The sequence below is a fragment of the Loxodonta africana genome, chromosome 4 (genome assembly GCF_030014295.1).
Source record: "Loxodonta africana isolate mLoxAfr1 chromosome 4, mLoxAfr1.hap2, whole genome shotgun sequence".
Classification (NCBI taxonomy): domain Eukaryota; kingdom Metazoa; phylum Chordata; class Mammalia; order Proboscidea; family Elephantidae; genus Loxodonta; species Loxodonta africana.
Genome location: NC_087345.1, coordinates 23,108,138 through 23,126,965, shown reverse-complemented (window position 1 = coordinate 23,126,965; position 18,828 = coordinate 23,108,138). Strand labels below are relative to the sequence as shown.

The following is an 18,828-nucleotide window of genomic DNA, read 5'->3' as shown; positions in this document are numbered from 1 at the left end:
TCAGGTTACTTAGTGATTTGTAGTGCTCTTTTTATTTATTTAAAAAAATTTTTTCTGTAGTGCTTTTTAAAGTCTCGTATTTGACTTTCTCATAATATTTTCTTTCATTAGGTTCAATGAAGGATCACCCACAGCAGCAGCCAGGCATGTTGTCCCGTGTGACTGGAGGTATCTTCAGTGTTACAAAGGGAGCCGTTGGTGCCACCATTGGTGGTGTGGCTTGGATTGGTGGAAAGAGTCTGGAGGTGACCAAAACAGCTGTTACAACTGTACCTTCCATGGGAATAGGGCTGGTGAAAGGGGGCGTGTCTGCTGTGGCTGGAGGTGTTACAGCTGTTGGGTCTGCTGTTGTAAACAAAGTGCCCTTAACAGGAAAGAAAAAAGACAAATCGGACTAAAATTTGGAGATACATGTGATCTCCACAGCATTATGATGCCAGTGGCATTGAATTGCTAAATTATGGACTACAACCAAGTCACCTATTTTGGACGTTTATCTTCTAAACTGCTGTGTTGAAAGTATTGATGACTGGCATTCATCTAAAAAGAAGAGACCAATACTAGCACAGTGTATGAAGGTTTCTCATACTTAAACTCCAGCTTTTTATCTGGTAAAATGTTACATTTATTCACTTGTAACTGAAGATACGGTATGTTTGCATATTTACTATAAGTCTTTCGGTTTGACTAAAAATGTGAAAGTTGAATTCCGTGGGTGATCTTTACAGTTCCATATGTGTGATGTGCCAGGTAACTCGTCTGCCCCTTAAGAAGGGAACCTTGAACTACATAAACTATACCTTTGATGTGCCTAATAGTTTCAGATGTCTTAGTTTTTTTTTTTTATAACCATAGTTGATTAGGCCAAGGGGCCTTCTTTTCTTATTTAAGCTGGTAAAAGTAGAGGGAATTAGAGAGTTTTAAAAGATAAATGGCTTTATGATACCAAGTGTTAACCATCTTATGTTAGGTATGCATTCTGTTCAACTATAATTGATGCCTTACAAAAGAAAACATCTTTTTTAATACCCTGTATGTGTAGTTCTTAGAATTACCTATATGGATTCTTTTAAAGATTGCGAAATTAGTTTTCCCTCTTAAGAATCTCAGGAGTAGTGGGGTAAAGGCATTTCTTGCTGTCTGCAGCTAAGATAACGTTTAACTGTTGGTAGTTATAAGCAGATTGTACACTTCAACCTGGATTCATGCTCCGTTGTTAATACACCTCCCAGTGCCTAAGGAATATTTCTTTACTGGTCAGAAACTATGTGGGACGAGTTTCATATTAAGAACAAATAATTAATAAATAATTTTAAGTTCTTAAGAATTACCTAAAGCATCCAAGACAGAAAAAAAATTCCTATTTTATATCTCCAGGATGGCGTAAATTGGTAAAAAACACAGTAAAAGCAACTACAAAATATGTGAGGACTATTTTATATGGAAGAAAAGGGGCGCCATAGATTAGTTTCAAATGTAAAATATGTATAAGTGCTTTCAAAAAGTTTATCTAGGCTTTTAAAATATAAGTGATCTTATATTTCTTAAAGGCAGTTGTAGATGTTGTACCAAGTCCGTTTCAGGAAATTGAGGTTTTTGATTGTGAGTGGAAGTGTGCGCCATGTCTCAGCATGTCTCATCATGTCTCATTCAGTCTCACAAAGTATGCTTAGCTCAAATTCATTTTTTTGTTTCATGTTCCATGTTCAATATTATAAAAATTTAACAACTGGCATATATATTTGGCATTCCTCTTAAACAAAGGGTTATAATCCAAGCCTGAAAAATCGCAGAATTTTATACTTAATATGGAAATTTGCCTCCACTCCAAAGAGGGCAGTGGTGATGCAGTAATAAGTCAAGACAGCCTTCCTGACACAGCCGCATTATAATGTGGACCCAACAAATGGGTAAGAATATAACTGAATTTTTAAAAGCTTTCAAAATACCCACAGGGATTTTAAGAAATTCATTAAGGAGTTCTGTCTAGTTCATGAGGAATTAAATGGTCATTTGTTTCATGCAGTAGGATTTAAGGTTTATTTGTTGGTATATCTTGTCAAATGCCACAGTTAGCAAGGAGATTAAAAAAAAAAAAACTACAAAAATAAGAGATGAACACTAAATAATGATCTAAATAATGGAATTGGAGAACTTGTTCCTAATTGGAAGAGATTATTGCTTCACTGCTAGTTTATATTTCTAATTTATCTTCTACAGTTAGGCTTTGCTTTGCTTGCATATTTATTTTAAACTTTGTCTTTAAAATTGCTCGAGTAAAAATGGTTGTAATTAATTTTTGCTACAGAAGAGCCACCTGTTACTTTATCTCATCAAGTTTCTTCTAAATTCTAAACTATAGCTTTGTTCCGGAGGGACTTTTGCAGTGAGGGCAGAGAACCGTTCAGATGTTTGCTTGGTTATAGAGGTTTCTGTTGAAATGAACTTGCCATTTGATGGTATGTACAGCTGCACACTTCATTCTTTTCCAGTTTATTTACGTAGACTAGCGGTTTGACCTGTTAAGCAGGACTACTTCACTTCAAAAAACTAAAAGTTGTTATATATACCTGGAGGCATCTACTATTCAACTTATCTTTTGAGTGGGTATTTGGCACAATGAGGATAAACACATGTGGACCCACTTAAATGACTGATCTAATAATGTTGACATTATGAATCCTGTACTTAGTGAAATGTCAGATGAAAATAACTGAATAATTTTTTTTGTTTTTGTATTTGTATTAAGGCGATAGGAAAAGAACACAGGAATCTGTTATAAAGCACTATGACCTGCAAAGATGAAATGTTTCATAAGGATCTAAGGAAATAAAGGACATTTTAAAACAGGGTAATCTTCTTAAAATTTTTAGTTACATAGCAGTTCAGAGAATCCTGTAGCCAAATAGAACAAACATGGCTAAACATCCCCAAATATGTATATTGGTGCCCTCATGACAGTGAAATACAAAAATATTTTACACTTTAATAAAGATTAAAAATGTAGATTTCTGGGTTTTACCTGAACTTGAATCTCTGTAGGGTGGGGCCCAGGACTTTGCATTTTAACAAGCTTTGCAGGTGATTCTTGTACACAGTGAAGTTTGAGAACCGATGGAGGAGCTATAAAGTAGGGAGCACATCTCTCTGCCCAAGCTGCTGTGGAACCAACCTAGACTTCCCACACCAAAAGATTCAAAGGGATGGGGACTTGTAGGGGGAGGACGGAAAATTGTTATCTTTTGGGGCATCTACATACCTGCCAGGTACTGTCCATATAGTATCTAATGTAATCAATATGAAGGAAGTGCCTTTATTTCCTTTTTACAAATAAGGAACTGACTTTCAATGTTAGTTGAATTTCACATATCACTTTTGAATTAGTGTAAGTCACAGCCTCTCCAACTCATGTCCAGAAACAGAAGTGGAGCTACTTAATAACTACTATATAAGCTGTTGACATTCAGGGCTGCCTGCATGCTTGATTTACCAGGCTAGAACTTGAGCTCGCTGGAAGTTTTCCAAATGTTCATATTTACTTGGAGAGCTAATTTACATTTTGCTACAGAAAGAGTTTAGTGTAATAACACATAAAACCTATGTGGGAAATAATTTGATTTTATTAGACAATTTTGTTAGAGCTGTTTTTCACAGGGAAAATACAATTTGACTGTAGCATATTATGCCAGGATATCTCCCTGTCCTATGTTTTTAAAATTCTGTTTCATAATATCTGAGTGAGAATGTAAGAATGTTGGGAAAGTTAAAGCAGAACTATCTTAGAGGTTCAGGAGCTAAAATAAATGGAATGGAATCTGGCTTAAAAAAAAAATGTATACAGCATATTTGAGCATGAAGGTGGAGTAAAACAATTAAAAAAAAAACTTTTAGATTGTTAGAAATGTATTTCTGTACCTCTGGTTCTCTGTGTCTGGACACGAGCAGCTGAATTTTGCAGTGGTACTAACTAAAAAAACTAACTAGTCTCTATAAATTAATGGCCACAGATCACACACAGCCAGACATTCCTAATATTCCCTCTTACGTGTTCACTTTCTTACTTCTCAAAATGACTGTTTCATCCCTTCTAGCCCTTTTGCTATGCTTCCTCCCTTCCGTTCTTCAGTTCTTTTTGGGCGGTGTGGGAGCTGGGGGACAAGACAGCAACTCCCTGGCCTCTCGTACCACTCAGTCCAACAACCGTCTGTGTGTGTTTCCATGTTCTTTGCCTTCCCTCTTTACAGTGGACCAGGACCGCTATCTGGGCTCTTCTTCACTTCCCCGAGAATAGGCATCCTGCTGTTTTTCCATCTCTTACCAGTTTCTTTTGGGTCAGAACCATCAAGCACATAAGCATGTTCTAGTATTTGCTTTCTCCATTTCTCTGCTTCCCTCTGCAGCAAAAATTCTTGAAAAAGTATGCAGCCTTATCTTTCTCTTCGGCTCACTCCAGTTGGCCTTTCTACCTAGTCTGTTCCACCAGAATTACCCAGTAAGGCCAACCGTGATTTATTCTTTGCCAGATCCCTTGGTTACATCTCTGTATTACAGTTTGCTGATGTGGCATGACTCAAAATGAGAAGAAACAGCTACAAACATCCCTTAACAACTAGAACATGGAATGTACAAAGTCTGAGTCTACGAAAACTGGAAATCATCAAAAAGTAAATGGAATTGCATAAACATCAATTTCCTAGGCATTAGTGAGCTGAAATGGACCGGGTATTGGCCATTTTGAATCAGACAATGATAGGTCTGCTATGCCGGGAATGACAAATTGGGGAATGGTGTTGCATTCGTCGTCAAAAAGAACATTTCAAGATCTATCCTGAAGTACAACATTGTGAGTGATAGGATATCACTACGCCTACAATGAACACCAGTTAATATGACTGTTATTCAAATATGCACTAAGGCCAAAGAAGAAGAAATTGAAGATTTTTACCAACTTCTGCAGTCTGAAATTGATCGAACATTGCAGTCAGGATGCATTGATAATTTCTAGTGACTGGAATGCGAAAGTTGGAAACAAAGAAGGATCAGTAGTTGGAAAGTGTGGCCTTGGTGATAGAAACGATGTTGGAGATGGAATGATAGAATTTTGCAAAGACCAATGACTTCTTTATTCCAAATACTTTTTTTCAGCAACACGAATGACGACTGTACACATGGACCTCAGCAGATGGCATACACAGGCATCAAATCAACTACATCTGTGGAAAGAGACAGTGGAAAAGCTCAGTATCATCAGAATAAGGCCAGGGGCGAACTGTGGAACAGACCAACAATGGCTCATATACAAGTTCAAGTTGAAGCTGAAGAAAATTAGAACAAGTCAACAAGAGCCAAAGCACAACCTTGAGGATATCCCACCTGAATTTAGAGACCATTTCAAGAGTAGATTTGATGAGTTGAACACTAATGACCAAAGACCAGATGATTTGTGGAATGACATCAAGGACACCATACATGAAGAAAGCAAAAGGTCATTAAAAAGACAGGAAAGAAAGACTAAAATGGATGTCAGAAGAGACTCTGAAACTTGCTCTTCAACGTCGAGTAGCTAAAGTGGATGGAGGAAATGATGACGTAAAAGAGCAGAAAAGAATTATTTCAAAGGGCACCTTAAGAAGACGAAGTAAAGTGTTATAATGGCGTGTGCAAAGACCAAAAGGCAAGAACATGCTCTGCATTTCTCAAGCTAAAAGAACTGAAGAAAAAATGCAAGCCTAAAGTTGCAATACTGAAGAATTCTACAGAGAAAATATCAAGTGAATGCAGGAAGCATCAAAAGAAGATGGAAGGAGTACACAGAGTCACTGTACCAAAAAGAATTGGTCGACATTCAACCATTTCAGGAGACAACATATGACCAGGAACCAATTGTACTGAAGGAAGAGGTCCAAATTGCATTGAAAAAGGGACTGGCAAAAACCAAGGCTCCAGGAATTGACGGAATAACAATTGAGATGTTTTAACAAACGGATGCAGTGCTGGAAGTGCTCAGTTTTCTATGTCAAGAAATTTGGAAGACAGCTACCTGGCCCACGGACTCGAAGAGATCCACATTTAGGCCTATCTCAAAGAAAGGTGATCCAGGGGAATTTGCAGATTATCAAACAATATCATTAATATCACAGGCAAGTAAAATTTTTGGAGATCATTCAAAAGCAGCTGCAGCAGTACATCGACAGGGAACTACCAGAAATTTAAGGCAGATTCAGAAGAGGACGTGGAGCCAGGGATATCACTGCTGATGTCAGATGGATCCTGGCTGAAAGCAGAGAATACCAGAAAGATGTTTACCTGTGTTTCAGTGACTATGCAAAAGCGTTTGCATGGATCTTATATTATGGATAACATTTCAGAGAATGTGAATCCCAGAACACTTAATTATTGTGCTCGTGAAGAACCTGTACATAGATCAAGAGGCAGTTGTTTGAACAGAACAAGGGGATACTGCATGGATTAAAGTCAGGAAAGGTTTGTGTCAGGGTTGTATCCATACTTATTCAATCTGTATGCTGAGCAAATAATCTAAGAAGCTGGACTTGGTATTAGGATTGGAGGAAGACTCAAAACAACCTGTTAACGCAGATGACACGACCTTGCTTGCTGAAAGTGAAGAGGACTTGAAGCACTTACTAATGAAGATCAAAGACCACAGCCTTCAGTATGGATTACACCTCAACATAAAACAAAAATCCTCACCACTGGATGAATAAGCAACATCATGATAAATGGAGAAAAGACTGAAGCTGCCACAAATTTGATCTTACTTGAATTCACAATCAGCACCCATGGAAGCAGCAGTCAAGAAATCCAATGATGCACTGCATTGAGCAGATCTGCAAAAACCACTTTAAAGTGTTAAAAAGCAAAGATAGCACCTTGAAGACAAGGTGCGCCTGACTCAAACCATGGTTTTCAGTCGCCTCGTGTGCAGAAGCTGGACAATGAATAAGGAAGACTGAAGAAGAATTGATGCCTTTGAATTACGGTGTTGTCAAAGAATATTGAATATACCACAGACTGCCAAAAGAAAGAAACCTGTCTAGGAAGAAGCCCAGGCAGAATGCTCCTTAGAAGGTAGGATGGTGAGATGACTTCTCACATACTGTGGACATGTTATCAGGAAGTACCAGTCCCTGGAGAAGGACATGCTTGGTAGAGGGTCTGTGAAAAAGAGGAAGACCCTCAAGGAGAGGGATTGACACAGGGGCTCCAACAATGGGCTCAAGCAGAATGATTGTGAGGATGGCACAGGGCTAGGCAGTATTTTATTCTGTTGTACTTAGGGTTGCTATGAGTCAGAAGTGACTTGATGGCACCTAACAACTGAATCCTAGTTGGCCTATCAGTGGCATTCACTGCTGACCACGCCCTCTTCTTGGCTGACTTTTTCCTCTGCTCAGCCTTTTCCAGGCGTTGGCAGCCACCCTACTTCAAATCTACATTCTTTTTTTCAGGCAGTGTCATCTAGATCCATGGCTTTAAATACCATAGAGATGCAGATGACTCCCAAATATATATCTCCAGTCCTGATTTCTCAATTCCAGACTTAGCCATTTGCTTGTCATCTCTACTTGTATGTCTAGTAGGCATGTCAAAATTGACATCTAAAATAGAAGTAAGGTGACCATATACCACAGAATGTACTCTAAATTGATACTTCAGAAATTAGTGTTAGCACCACTAATGTCTGGACAACCGGTAGAAACTCCTTCTGTAAACCTTAAAGGCAATCCTACTTAAAGTCTCCAAGGGTTTCCCACTGCACTTACAAAGAGATCCTCCTCCTTAGATGGACCTGACGAGTTAGATGGCACAAGATGAGTTGAACCATGCGTAACTCATCTTGTGCCAGTCTCCTGCTCCAGTCCTACTGGCTAGCAGTTTTTCTTGAACAGTATCAGGTGACCTTGGGTAAATTATTTGCCCTCATTGTAGAAAAGTAAATAATGGTACTTAGCTCTTAGGATTATAAACCACTTACAACATATGCTTGGCACTTAGTAGGTGCTACATACAGGTATCTCTCACTATCCAAATTAAGTGACTGGGCAGATTTGTATCGAAAGGGCTACTTTATTTGCTGAATAGTGAGGACACTGCCTGCAGTATTCAGAATTTTTTCATTACTTAAAAGACCATGCACAAACAGTACACAGATGTTTGAGTGACAGTCAACTGTTTGCTTGTATTTGTTACAAAGTTCAGACTTTGAAGCTGAAAGTGAGCCAGTCTTTATCGGTAATGTTTACCTTGGAACAAGATTCAAAAACAGAAACTTGGAACTCTACCACTAGATTCAGTTCTATCACACATTTTCCCTTATAGGCAGACTTAGATGTTAAATTAAGCTTTCTGAAAAGCTATGTTTACTTCAAATGTGTATAAATTAGATAATTTCAAATTTAAGGAATTTTACACACGTTTTCATAAAATTCCCTAAATTTATTATTAGTAGTCACTCTTTTTTGGCATGTTAGGTAGGGGGTGACTTCTCTTGTGCCAACTCATAAGCAATTATTCCTATTCACAAGGTTTGAAAAGGAGCCAGATCTTAGTAAACCTGGTCTCTGCCACTTTGCAGCTGAGTGACCTAAGCTTCAGTTTCCCCGTCTGTAACGCACATAGAAGCATTTTGTGATACACTGCTACGTAAGTACGCTCTAATCAAAGTCGTCCAGTAGAACGTATTTTTGGGTAATACTTGGTTCTCAAAGATACACATTTACTCCAATATTATAAGTTTGCACGTTTCCTTTGACACTTAGAGAATTCAGGTCATGGTGCAGTGATGTTTCAGGGCTGGTGGTGAGGAAGAAGACTGGGTGTGCGTAGCAGCTGAAACGTCTTATGTAAGTAAAAATGTATTCATACTTTTAAGGGAGCATGCTTGTCAGTTTCTTAGATATTACTAACTTATATAAAACATCATAAGCCATTTAATAATAATAAAAAAAAACCCAATGCTGTCGAGTTGATTCCGATTCATAGTGACCCCATAGGGTTTTCAAGGCTGTAAATCTCTATGGAAGCAGACTGCCACATCTTTCTTCTGTGTAGTCGCTGGTGGTCTCGAACCTCTGAACCCTCAGTTAACAGTCAATTGCTTTAATCATTGCACCACCAGGGCTCCTTTTAATAGTACATTTAATAGTACATGTGTTCTTTAAACAGCTCAAGGTAAAGGTTACCAGCTTTATTTAAATGCAGTTACTTACGTTTTCAGATACAGTACCAGTGAGATTATTTAGAGCTAATTTAAATACAACTCCGAAGCTAAATAGGTCTGTACAATTATTGGTGCCTACAAACTGCCTAAACTGCTTAAGTTTTTGCTAATGTTTCACTTTGCACTGTTAAGAAGCAGCACCGTAAATCAGTTAAATTTACTCTTCAACATTTAACGGTGCCACAGGGTTAAATAACGGCCTTCCTTTTTTAGCTTGAATTTTACCAAAGTTAGCCTCAAACTCTTTTTTTGTTCCATTTAGATGAGCTAGATGTCCATCCTTTATCCTATAGCCTAAAGAATTTAGTTTCTTTATCCTGTACTGTACTATCTGTGGTGTTAATTCAAGAACCATTGGCATCTCTCTTATCTGAGGTATGGTAATCCCTTCTCTCAGTAATCCCTGAATTCGTTCTTCCAAAACCGGAACAGAATAATATAAAAGAGCAGGGCATTTCAAAATTAATTGCTTTAGGTCCCAGTCTGTGCATTTAAAAGCTTGTTTAGAGAAGGAAATACTGTTCTGTATACTTCTTGGGCAAAGTTGAAAAAGGAATCCTTTGAGTTTGGACAGAAGTTGGAGAACTTCAGAGTTTGTGAAACCTTGTTCCTGGAGAAATTCCAGTGTTCCCTTTATAGATGCAGAAGAATTTAACAAAATAAATGGGTTTTGGCTTAACAATTTCAGTAGCCAAACTTTCATGTTGGCTTCAGAGCCACCTAAATTTAGATAACTTTCTTGGAGAATCCTTATCATTTGCTTATTCTTCTCAACAGGATTATGAAAAATATTAGGTGCGGTTGTTAAAAATCTGCTAATGATGACATTCTTGAGTCCCAACTCTTGAAAGAACTGAACATTCAGCTTCCGGTTTTCCTGGTCTTTAACAGTAAAGAAAGATTCTGGAAATTGTTCTATTAACTTAACTAACTCTTCATTTTTGCAGACCAACTGCCAGAGTTCTTTCTGGGTGTTAACAGCGGTTGGACTACAGACAATTGCTTCTGGGCAGTGTTCCAAAATGCTGGCTATAGCAGTTTCATCAGCTCCTAGTTCTTGTAAAATATTTACAATTTCTTCAACATAGGTGTCATCTTCCAAAAGTACCCATCCTTTTAATCTGCGAATTTTCCTTACGTCAACCGAAAATTGATAGAGCTTTTCCAATGTTCTTTTATTTTCTTTGTTTGACTGTCTATCAGTTGTATAGGTGCAGCATGCTATAAAAGGTCTGTATTTTGAAGTTTGTAACATCTTCCTGACAGAACACAGTCTGCAGGGCTGAGATCTCATCAATAACATCCACATCATGCCTGTAGTCCACTGGCTGTTCCCACTGTCCTGGGATTCAGAATGTACTCATCCAACCTGCAAGAAAAAAAAATGTCGGTTTTATATAAGATGTGTCGCCATTTAGGATACATACACATACAAATGTGAGATATAATTAGTTAAGGATGCATACAAAATGGATTTAAATTACCAAAGAGGAGAACTACTTGGGTGGAGTATTAAATATATCTTCTTAAAAATTTACTGAAGACTCCATCAGCCTCAGACCAGAACTAGATGGTGCCAGCTACCACCAGTGGCTGCCCTGACAGGGAACACAACAGAGAGTCCCTGACGAAGCAGGAGAAAAGTGTGGTGCAGAGCTCAAATTCACGTAAAAAGACCAGACTTAATGGTCTGAGGCTAGAAGAACCCCAGATGACGTGGCCCCTGGACGTTAAGCCAGAACTAAAACGATTCCCGAAGCCAACTCTTCGGACAAAGATTAGACTGGACTATAAAACAAAAAATTCTACTCGCGAAGAGTGTACTGCTCAGTTCAAATAGATACATGAGACTAATGGGCAGCTCCTGCCCAGAGGCGGGATGCGAAGTCGGAAAGGGACAGGAACTGGTTGAATGGATAGGGAAAACCCGTGGTGGAAGCAGGGAGTGTGCTGTCACATTATAGAGATTGCAGCTGGGGTCACGTAACAGTATGTGTATACATTTTTGTATGAGAAATTAACTTGAGCTGTAAATTTTCACCTAAAGCACAATTAAAAAAAAATCACTGAATTGTAATACCCAGTCGTCACAACTTAGACATCTTTAATTTAATTATCTGTTTGAGCTTTGCAGCAATCTTGTAGTTATCTGCATTTTACAGCTCATAAGAGGTCAAAGGCTCACAGATCTCAAATGTTCTTTTGACAGACTCCCTTTCCTACACTGTTTCGATTTCATTTAGGAGACATGTATTACATACACACACATAAAATCCAGAATGAGAGTCTTAGCCAGGTAAGATGGGAAATGCCACATGACTGGTCCAGGGGAAACTGCTCCACAGAGCCAGGGGAAATTAGGTTAGCTGTGGATGGTGAACATACCTTTAACATGGTCCAACCAGCCATCCTAGCTTGATAATCTTCAGGTGCCTTGAGAAAGCTAGACTGTGCCTACTGCATTATATCCTTTGCCACTAATTTCTTTTGTTTTTTGGTAGTGAAAACACACCCAGTTTTTTTTGTTTTTTAACTATTAGTATCCAAAGAGTATTCTTACTGTGTGTTTCAGCCTTGCCACATAAGTGTTCAGTACTGGGCTGGCTAGTTAATTAACAGCCTTCCCTTATTATTTGTGCCTTTGAAGGGAAAACAAATACAGCCATTTCCAGTCTCGGCCTCTAATAATGCCCTTGCTATTATTTTGACAAATCAAATCAATGATTATAAGGAAAAGTAACGAGTACCAGCTTTCTCATTTTGGTTTATCATTTGTAATGACAGCTCACTGTTAGTGCCTGTGGAGACTAAAACCTCTGTAGACACAGATTCTATTTCTAGTGGCTCAACCAGAGTTTTCTTCAGATAATTTCTAATACCATTAGCCAAGATGACAATAATGAAGTATTTTTTAAAAAATTTGAAGGCCGTGAATTATAACAGGAAGAAGTATGTCTTAGTCATCCAGTGCTGCTATAAGTGAAATACCACAAGTGAATGGATTTAACAAGGAGAAGTTTATTTCTTTGCAGTAAAGTAGGCTAAAAGTCCAAATTCAAGGCGTCAGCGTCAGGGGAAGGGGACATGACCTTAGTAAGGGTGTTGTAATCCTCTTTAACATAAAATTACAATCATAAAATGGAGGACAACCACACAATACTGGGGCTCATGGCCCAGCCAAATGGATACACACGTTTTTGCGGGGGACATAATTCAATCCATGACAAGGTACAATGATGAAGAGCATGGGCAGATCCACATATGAGCCTCTTGAACTGACCCCACAAGCTTGGGCTCCACGTGTATAGCACATGCTGAGGAAGAGTGTGGGCTCTGCAGCCAAAGTGCCCACACCCAGTCCTGGCTCTAACTCCTGGGTGATCTTGGGAAAGTTACTTAGCCTTTTTGTGCCTTGGATAAAATAAGATGGCTCACAGTTTGTGTTCAATAAATGTTAATAGCATCTATCTGTAAAATAGAACAGCATCTAGATCTTACAGGCATACTGTGAGGGTTAAAATGGCATGCTAAGTACTTTGCACAGTGCCTGGCGCACAGTAAGTACTCAATAAATGGCAGCCACTATTCAGAAATATCTAGATCTAAGTATCTTGTAGTATGACTTTAAATTTCACTTCAGACAGAAGTATATTACGAAGAGTAATTGAAAAATGTCCAAACTGTATTTTAAGTGGTTCAGTTTTCCTGTAAAAGCAATACATGGCTTAAAACCAAAACAAAACCTGTTGCCATCTAGTCGATTCTGACTCATAGTGACCCTATAGGACAGAGAAGAACCGCCCCATAGAGTTTCCAAGGAGCGGCTGGTGGATTTGTACTGCTGACCTTTTGGTTAGCAGTTGAGGTCCTACCCACTATCCACCAGGGCTCCCATACCTGCTTACTGCAGAGAATTTGCCAAATGCTGAAAAGTATAAGGAAGCAGAAAAAGTCTCTCAAAATCCTACCACTTAGAGACAACTGTTGTTTAGATTGTGACTTAAATATTTTTTTTCTGTTTCTTTCCTCATTTATTATTATTTTCAAATACATGAAGTGGGGCTGCCTTATACATGAGAGTTAGGTTCTAAACTCAGCCTATAAAGTGAAAATTACATAGACTCAGAATTTTCCTTGAAAATCTCTTTAAGCAGACACCATGCTGGAGACGAACATACTGTGTCTTCCATTAAGTCCAACAACGAGGGGTTCCTTGCTGGAACAGACAGCAGTGTCTGGCTGAGCGTCAGATGAAGTAGTTCACTTGGATTGAGGGTTACGTTATACAAAATGACAGATCATTAAACATTAGAACCACACATTCACCGTGGTGAGACACTTAACGCTGACAGAGGCTCCTGCCAAATGAGGCGAAGGGAACAGCAGGTTGTCTCATTTCCTGTTTACACCATGGCGTACTATGATGTGGAGAGTCGGGTGAGTTGCCTGAACGATTAAACTACCTGTGGTGGTTTGTCTCTCTCTGATGAGTAAACACAGCTGACTGCAAAAATGAAAAGCACGAATGTTATGATTCCTCTGTAATTAACTCACATTACACATGATTTATTTTCTGCTGCTTTTCCTATATACAATAAATATCAAACCTTTCCATTAAAAACTCTCTGTAAACACTTAAAATGAGTGTGTGATATTACATGGGATGGATATACTATACAGTACTTGGGTAACTCATCCCCTAATACTGGGCATTTAGGCCATTGGTAATTTTTGCTCTATGCTAAATAGCTGTCCACACTTCCTATTATTTCCTTACGATAGATTCCTAGAAATCTATCTGGAGAGAATATGTGTGAACATTTTAAAGGCTGAGTTGCTAAATTTATTCTCCAGAAAAACTCAGTTGACATTTGCACAAGCAGAGTGAGTCCTTCTCTCGTCAGTTTTTATTTTGCTATGTGAAAAATGACACATCAATTTAATTTCATTTTCCTTTATTACTAGTGAGGGAGACTGAGCTTCTCTTAAACTATTTAGACCAACTTTAGTTCCTTTTGTGAATCTACTATTCCTGTCTTTGCCTTTTTAAAACTAATCTCTCTGCTTTTTAAAAACTGACCTGTGTAAACTTTTTATTAAGAAAAAATCTCATTTTGGGAAATTTCCTCAGTTCATTTTTAGTTGTTAATGGCATATAGTAGTTCTCCCTTACCAACGGTTTCAGTTACCCGGGGTCAACCGAGGTCTGAAAATGTTAAATGAGTATGTGATCTGAGGAAATCTTGCACCGTCTCGCTCCTTCATTCACATAACTTTTATTCAGTATATTGTTATAATTGTTCTATGTTGTTACTAATTATTGTTGTTAATGTCTTACTGTGGATAATTTATAAATTAAACTTTATCACCGGTATGTATGCAGAGGACAAAATATATGTAGGGTTTGGTACTCTGCGGTTTCAGGCATCCCGGGGTGTCTTGGAATGTATCCCCCGTGTATAAGAGAAATTACTATATTTCCGCATAACAAAGTGGTTAATTTTAAATGGTCAAACTTTCCTTTTCTTTATGATTCCTACTACTTGTAGGCACCAGGTGATCAGATAATTTCACCCATATTTCCTCCTATATTTTTGTTTGAATTTTAAAATTCAAACAAAAATATAACTTAACTGAAATTTCTGAGTATAAACTGAGAATCTAAATAGATTTTATCCATAGTTTAGCAATCTCAAAGCACCATTTTTTGAACAACCCTTTCCTTTCCCATGCTTGTGATGCCTCCTTTGTCATATATTAAATTTAGGTTTTATTTCTAGCTAGCCTCCTTTCCCACCCCCCTCACCAGTTTTCAATTCCTAGAATAAGCCAGGAAGCTCATTTCTGGCCTTTGCTGCAAACTTAGCTCCCTCTGCCCAGCATCCCAAAACATTTCTCTGGTCAGCTGACTCTTCCATTCACCCCATAACTATGCCAAATCATTGCAACTCTGACCTTTAACACCCTTCCTCAGTCCATCCTCTACTCTCAACCAATGCCTGTCCCTCTTAACCTGTTAAAAGAAAGGAGAGCAACTCATCATACCAAATATAAAACCACCCCTTCCCTCCAGGGGTAGATTTATTATTCCTGGGTAATCCCTATCCTGTGCTGACTTGCCAACGCCCTTGGCCTGACAACTCTAGGGCCATTCTTTCTCATGTAGTAGCTCCTTCAGCTACATCCTTCTCTGACACTCCTACCCTTCACTTCAATGGCTCTTAAACGCTTTTAGGCCTCTTCGTTTAAAACAACCAGTCTCTCTCTTCCTCTCATTGCCCCTCCAACTGAAACCCTATCTTTTCCCTCCTCGCAGCTAATTCTTGCAGATCCTCTTCTCTCCACTTCTTCTCCTCCTACCTAAATAGCTCTCAGTAAGGACAACTTTAAATGTTGTCAGAACCAATGAATAGCTTTAGTTCTCATCTCTTTGACTCTTTGCGGTTTTCAGCACAGCTGACCACTTTCTTCTTGAAACACCTTATGTTTCTTCCAAGACATTCTACTCTCCTCCTTAGTTCTCCTCCTTCCTTTTTACACTTCTGGCCACCCTTTATTGGTCTCCTTTGCAAGCTCACCTTCTTCAAGGCTTGGTTCTAGACCCTCTCCTTATATTCTAGTCTCTCCCCAAAGATCTTGTCCTCATCCAGGTCTTCAGTTAATCTACCTGGGCTCCTCTCCAGCATCTTCTTAAAACGTGATCTTGTTAACTCTCTGCAATAAACTTTTCAATGGCACTTTAAGATAAAGACAAAAATTAAATTGAAACACAAAAATGCCTTACCATGGCCTACAAGACCTTGTCTGGGCTCTGCCACCACCCCAACCTCGCTGTCTCCCTCTCCCTACAACTAGCCATAAACACCTGCCTCCTTTCAACCCCTGGTACTCCACCTATTCCCACCACATGGTCTCTGGAGATGTTTTCTATGCCTGAAACAACCATCTAGTTAACTCCTAAGGAGTCCTGGTAGCGTAGTGGTCAAGTGCTTGGATGCTGACTGAAAGGCTGGTGGTTCGAACCCACCCAGCAGCTCAGTGGGAGAAAGATCTGGGGATCTGCTCCCATGAAGACTACAGCCTAGAAAACCCTATAAGGCAGTTCTACTCTGTCACCTGGGGTTGAAACAACAGTTATCTCCCAGGGCTAAGTGTCACTTTCTCAGACCTTCAGGGATAAAGCCCCCATCCCCATTAGAGACTTTTCATGGAACCATGGTACACTCCTCTATACCATTTGTCATAGCTGCAGCTGTTCACATGTTGTGTATTTGTCTCACCTATTAGTTGGCTACCAATGGGCAGGGACTGTTGTCTTTTTGTTCACCATTGTTTTCCAATGAATGAATGAGTTGCTGCCCTACTCTTCACCTGGCTGGCATTACTGACTCTAGGAGGCATTCTTGGGCAGGTGATGGTCCTGTGTGTTCTCCCATAGCACTCTGTCCTTGACCCTACCGTAGCACTTATCCACTCTTTATTCATTCAGCGTTTTTTTTTTTTTTTTTTAGCTTATACTATGTGTCAGGCATTATGTTGGTCACTATTAGCTTTTCTGCTAAAATCATACTTCCTGATCTTTCTTCGGCTCATAGACCCATCTGAGAACCTGATGAGAGCCACAGACTCTCATTCCAGAAAAAAACATCCACACTCACAACATTTTGCAAATGATTTCAGCAGGATTCAGGGACCCCCGGCAGCCCAGCCATGAACAACCTACCCTAGATTGCTCATGCTGGGAGGGCAAGAACTAAGTCCTGTTCTGTTTTATCCCCGGTGCCCAGCAAAGAACTTGGTCCACAGAGGAACAAAATCATGAACAAATTGTGGGCTATTGGAACTAGTCTGCCTGGGCTTAATTCCTGGACATTAGTTGTGGTGTGACTTGAGAAAGGTACTTCACCTTTCTGTGCCGCAGTATGATCATCAGGAAAATGGGGACACTAACTCACTGAGTGATGGTGCTGAGTTAACAATAATGCCATACTAACTTATTAAATCATTACAGAGCCCTTTTAAAGATGAGGAAAGAGATGCAGATAAGGTAACTTGCCCAAGGTCGCACAGCTAAGAAATGGTATATCTTAGTTTCAAATCCAACAGCCTGGCTCCAGAGCTCTGCTCTTAATCACTATGGTATACTGCCTAAAACATGTAAGGTGCTTATTAGAACAGTACGTGGCACTCAATAAACATCACAACTATTATTCCAAAGAAAGCTAAAATCACATTTTGTTAAGAATAAGTTAGCTCAAGAATTCAGCTTAAAAAAAATATATATATATTTTCACAACTTTCCAAATGCACCATGGTTTTCCGATTTTACCTACATTTCCATGCATCCTACACAAAGATTCAAGAATGGCAGGATACATCTGCACGCACAAATAAGCAACAAATATCAAAACTCACTTGCTGGTGATAACTTATAAACATATTAAAAAAAAAACATATTACCTTCCCCTATATGTCCATTTCTTCTGTTGTTGTTATGTGCCGCTGAGTAGATGCCGACTCACAGCAACCCCATAGGACAGAGGAGAACTGCCCCATAGAGTTTTGGTGGCTGTTATGATGACAGATCACCAGATCTTTCTCTGAGCGCTGGGTGGGTTCCAACTGCAGACCTTTCAGCGAGCATTCAAGAGCTTCCCCCCTGTGCAATCTCTTCTAAACCAAACCCAAAACCAAACCCACTGCTGTTGAGTGAATTTCGACCCTGTGAGGACAGATGAGAATTGCTCCAAGGAGTGGCTGGTGGATTCCAACTGCCGACCTTTTTGGTTAGCAGCCGAGTTCTTAACCACTGCGCCAGCAGGGCTCCTCATCTCTTCTACTAGACTCTAAGTTCTTTGAGGGCGGGACTATAGTTCCTCTTCACACCTGTATCCCACTAACCAAGAAAGCTCAATTTTTGTTTGTTCGCATGTTCTAGAGGAAAAAAAATTTTTTTTTTAAAATTATTTCTGCATTCCAGGACTAAAATAATAGGCACCTGGACTACTGGAAAAAGTTTAGCTTACAAACTTCACAAGACTCCGCTAAATACACGCCCTGTGCCCAACAGATAGTAAAGCTCTTGGTAAATGTTTGTTAAATCACCATGTGAGCTATTCTCTGATACGTCATGTTTCTTAAACATTTTAGCGGAGCAAAATCCACTTCTGCAATACGCACAATTTTCATCCTTAATTCAGTCTCCTCTACAGCATCATTAACTATGTTCCTCTTTTATAACATGTACGATCAGCTGACAGATTCAAATTAGTCCCAATGTTTATGAGCAAGGAAAAACATGGGTCCAGGGCTCTCCGGGACCCCCCGAAAGGCAGTAATTATGCGGGGTCTTGGCTTTTCCAGAGCAACGTCCGACCGCGGCGCCCCGACGTCCGCCCCGTCCGGATGGCAGGCGAAGGGTGGCCCGCCCCGGCCCGCGGCCGCTGTGCGGGGGAGGAGAGAGACTCACCTACGGCGTCGGTCCGCGCAGGGCGCGGCGCGTCCCGGGGGCCTGGCTCCGTCCTCCCTCCCTCCCTCCTCCGGCAGAGGCTCCCGGCGGCCCGCAACGCCCGAGCGCCTGGGGTCCC

The 18,828-nt window shown here is 39.7% G+C and overlaps 2 protein-coding genes across 8 annotated transcripts in view; one reads left to right on the top strand and one right to left on the bottom strand.

The window, feature by feature from the left end:
• TMEM263 (transmembrane protein 263) overlaps positions 1-2,111 on the top strand; it is a 14,550-nt gene extending 12,439 nt beyond the window's left edge. For both annotated transcript variants that reach the window (XM_064283659.1, XM_003405311.4), the window contains one exon: positions 112-2,111. In XM_064283659.1, the coding sequence (XP_064139729.1) occupies positions 112-398 (287 nt within the window). In that variant the 3' untranslated portion in view covers positions 399-2,111. The remainder of the gene's footprint in view (positions 1-111) is intronic.
• Positions 795-18,828, bottom strand: MTERF2 (mitochondrial transcription termination factor 2). 6 transcript variants are annotated; one of them, XM_064283656.1, is made up of 3 exons: positions 18,711-18,818; positions 15,820-15,978; positions 795-13,745 (listed from the first exon to the last, which is right to left on the bottom strand). In XM_064283656.1, the coding sequence occupies exon 3, from the start codon at positions 10,551-10,553 to the stop codon at positions 9,399-9,401; it is 1,155 nt and encodes a 384-aa protein (XP_064139726.1). In that variant the 5' UTR covers positions 10,554-13,745; positions 15,820-15,978; positions 18,711-18,818; the 3' UTR covers positions 795-9,398. The 6 variants fall into 6 exon arrangements, with proteins under 6 accessions (XP_064139726.1, XP_064139725.1, XP_023394953.1 ...); XM_064283655.1 differs by lacking the exon at positions 18,711-18,818 and adding an exon at positions 17,702-18,698; XM_023539185.2 differs by lacking the exon at positions 15,820-15,978 and having other exon boundaries at positions 795-10,610; positions 18,711-18,828.

Coding starts and splice junctions, on each gene's coding strand:
- MTERF2 (XM_023539185.2), bottom strand. CDS start 10,553: ATGATGTGGATGTTATTGATGAGATCTCAGCCCTGCAGACTGTGTTCT.